General features: G+C 56.2%; 1 protein-coding gene across 6 annotated transcripts in view; it reads right to left on the bottom strand.

The window, feature by feature from the left end:
• TCF7 (transcription factor 7) overlaps positions 1 to 2,529 on the bottom strand; it is a 32,877-nt gene that overhangs the window by 4,260 nt on the left and 26,088 nt on the right. For all 6 annotated transcript variants that reach the window (XM_024744969.1, XM_024744967.1, XM_024744964.1 and 3 more), the window contains 4 exons: positions 1,922 to 2,041; positions 1,337 to 1,499; positions 1,118 to 1,225; positions 548 to 596 (listed from right to left, as the gene is read on the bottom strand). In XM_024744969.1, coding sequence (XP_024600737.1) covers positions 548 to 596; positions 1,118 to 1,225; positions 1,337 to 1,499; positions 1,922 to 2,041 — 440 coding nt within the window. The remainder of the gene's footprint in view (positions 1 to 547; positions 597 to 1,117; positions 1,226 to 1,336; positions 1,500 to 1,921; positions 2,042 to 2,529) is intronic.

Genomic DNA, 2,529 nt, shown 5'->3' with positions numbered 1-2,529 from the left:
TTTTGTTGTTTTTTTTTTTTTTTTTTTTTTTTTTTTTTTTTGTGGTATGCGGGCTTCTCACTGTTGTGGCCTCTCCCGTTGCGGAGCACAGGCTCCGGACGCGCAGGCTCAGCGGCCATGGCTCACGGGCCCAGCCGCTCCGCGGCATGTGGGATCTTCCCGGACCGGGGCACGAACCCGTGTCCCCTGCATCGGCAGGTGGACTCTCAACCACTGCGCCACCGGGGAAGCCCTGGGTTTAGTCTTAAACAGTTCCTCACTAGCTTCTCTGGCAGAGGCTGGCCACTAGCAGGGCTTGCAAGGGTGTGTGTGTGGCAGGTCACAAAGCACTGCTCTAAGAATTGGCTTCTGCAGGTCTTCCCTGGGACTTAGTGTAGCTGTTCCTCCTGTGGGGGGTTGACTTGTGAGATGCAGGCCTCGTTTCCAGAGGGCCCAGGCCCTAAAGGTTCATGGCTCAGTACTCTGCCCCTCTCCTGGGCCAGAGCAGGGCCGCTCGTGAGCTGGGGACCCGAGAGGAGCCTCCACTACTGCTGAGGGAAGGCCTCACCTGTGTTGGATTCTTGGTGCTTTTCCCGTGACCGCCTCTTCTTCTTCCCCTGCAGGGAGCAAAGTGGAGGATGCTCAGAGGATGCTGGGAGGTGGACACTGTAACCCCAGTGAACGAGTGGTTGGGACACCTGCAGCCTGCTGCCTAGTCTGGCTGCCGCTGGGATTCCAGGTCCACAGTTCCCTCTGACTTGGGGGCCCTGGTGTTTCTTGATTGCACTTTTTGCTAGGTTATCACGGAGCAGTTGGGGCCTCCTCCCTTTCCCACACTGGTCTCCTTTCTGAATGCAGGAGGTGACTTCCGGGCCCCTTCCTCCGCTTGTGCTGATGTAGCCCAGTCAAGTGCTGGACAACAGCCCTGTGTGGAAGTACATCCTGGGGAAAACGAACCTGCCTTTAGGGGCAGCTCCCCTCATCTGATCCTCTTCTGAGCCAGCCATGGGAGGCCTTGGACCCTCTATTCTACCACCTCCCCTCCTCCTCTGTGCCTTCAGGACAGTAGTCCCAACTTCCCCGGTGAGACTGTGGCCTGGCATCTTGAAGGTTCCCCTACTGTGTGTGGGCCACTCACGTAGTTGTCCCGCGCCGACCAGCCTGGGTAGAGCTGCATGTGCAGCTGCCTCTCCTTGCGGGCCAGCTCATAATACTTGGCTTGCTCTTCCCGGGACAGTGCGTGCCACTGCAGAGGGGAAGGGGAGCAGATGGAGGTGCATCAGGGAGTCAGCAGGCTGCACCGGGGTGAAGGTAGTCAGGGCCCACCCCTACCAGCCCACCTGCCCCGTGGCCTCACCCTACGGCCCAGGATCTGGTTGATGGCAGCGCTCTCCTTGAGTGTGCATTCTGCAATGACCTTTGCTCTCATCTCCTTCATGTACAGCATGAAGGCGTTGAGAGGCTTCTTGATGGTTGGCTTCTTGGCTTCCTTCTCTGCCTTGGATTCTGCCTGCGTCTTCCTGAAGGACACATGAACAGATCACTCAGGGGCCCCCATGGTGTCCTGATGCTACCACTCTCCTCTAGTGTGTCCAGTGCATGTGTAAGTGCCTGGATACTAGGGTTTTTTAAATGGGATCTTTTTTTTAGCTGCCCCAAAGTAGGTGAGCAGAGCTAGGTAACTGTTCCTTATAGGAATTTTGCAGCTAAGTAAGGAGAGCCCCTCCCCTCTTGGCTCAAACTAAATCCACCCACTCCCCTCCTGCTTCTGAGGATCAAAAAACTGGTCAGTGGCAATTGCCAAAGGACGGCTTGGCCAGAGGCCTCCTGGCAGTCCCTGGAGCTTCCAGGCAGCAGGCTTGGGCCTGGGGGGAGGAATGTGTATCTTGAGGTCTGCTTACCTGTCCCACCCCCAGTCCCCATTGAGTGTCTTTTCACTCACAGGCTGCGGTCATAGGGCTGCAGCTCCTGCTTCCCTGAAGGGGGCACAATGGCTGGGTGGGGGATGGCTGCGGGGTGACCAGGTACACCGGAACCTAGCATCAGGGGTGGATGGGTGAACCTAAAGGCAGAAGAAGAGTTAACATTGAGCCAGGTATGTACGGGCCAGATCTTTGGACACAGAGAGGCCCCTGCACAGTACAAGAGGGTGAACAGATACCCACCTCCACTGGCCTGCATACAAGTACACAGAAATACATACAAATACCTGCTCCCAACACACTGCACAGACACGATGCAAAAATCTACATGTATGTCAAATTCAGGTGGTTACTGAAGTCCTGAATAGCTTTTGAATCTGTCCCCTTCTTACCTCCTGCCCTCACCAGCTCAGCCTCAGCCTGTGGCTGCCCTTACTTTCCTCCTTGACCCCTCAAGGCCTCTCTCTATATAACAGCCAGAGTGACCTTTTAAAAACACCTGAATGCTCTTGGCCACTTCTGTTGAAATTCCCCCACTGCCCACAGAATAAAACCCAGGCTCCTCCCTAGGGCTTGCACAGCCCTGTATGGCCATCTCTGCTGACAGCTCTGGCCCCACCCCCCCGCC

This window comes from Neophocaena asiaeorientalis, unplaced genomic scaffold (genome assembly GCF_003031525.2).
Source record: "Neophocaena asiaeorientalis asiaeorientalis breed wild unplaced genomic scaffold, Neophocaena_asiaeorientalis_V1.1 scaffold235, whole genome shotgun sequence".
Lineage (NCBI taxonomy): Eukaryota > Metazoa > Chordata > Mammalia > Artiodactyla > Phocoenidae > Neophocaena > Neophocaena asiaeorientalis.
Note: the sequence above shows the minus strand (reverse complement) of the source record. Positions and strands in the feature narration are given on the sequence as shown.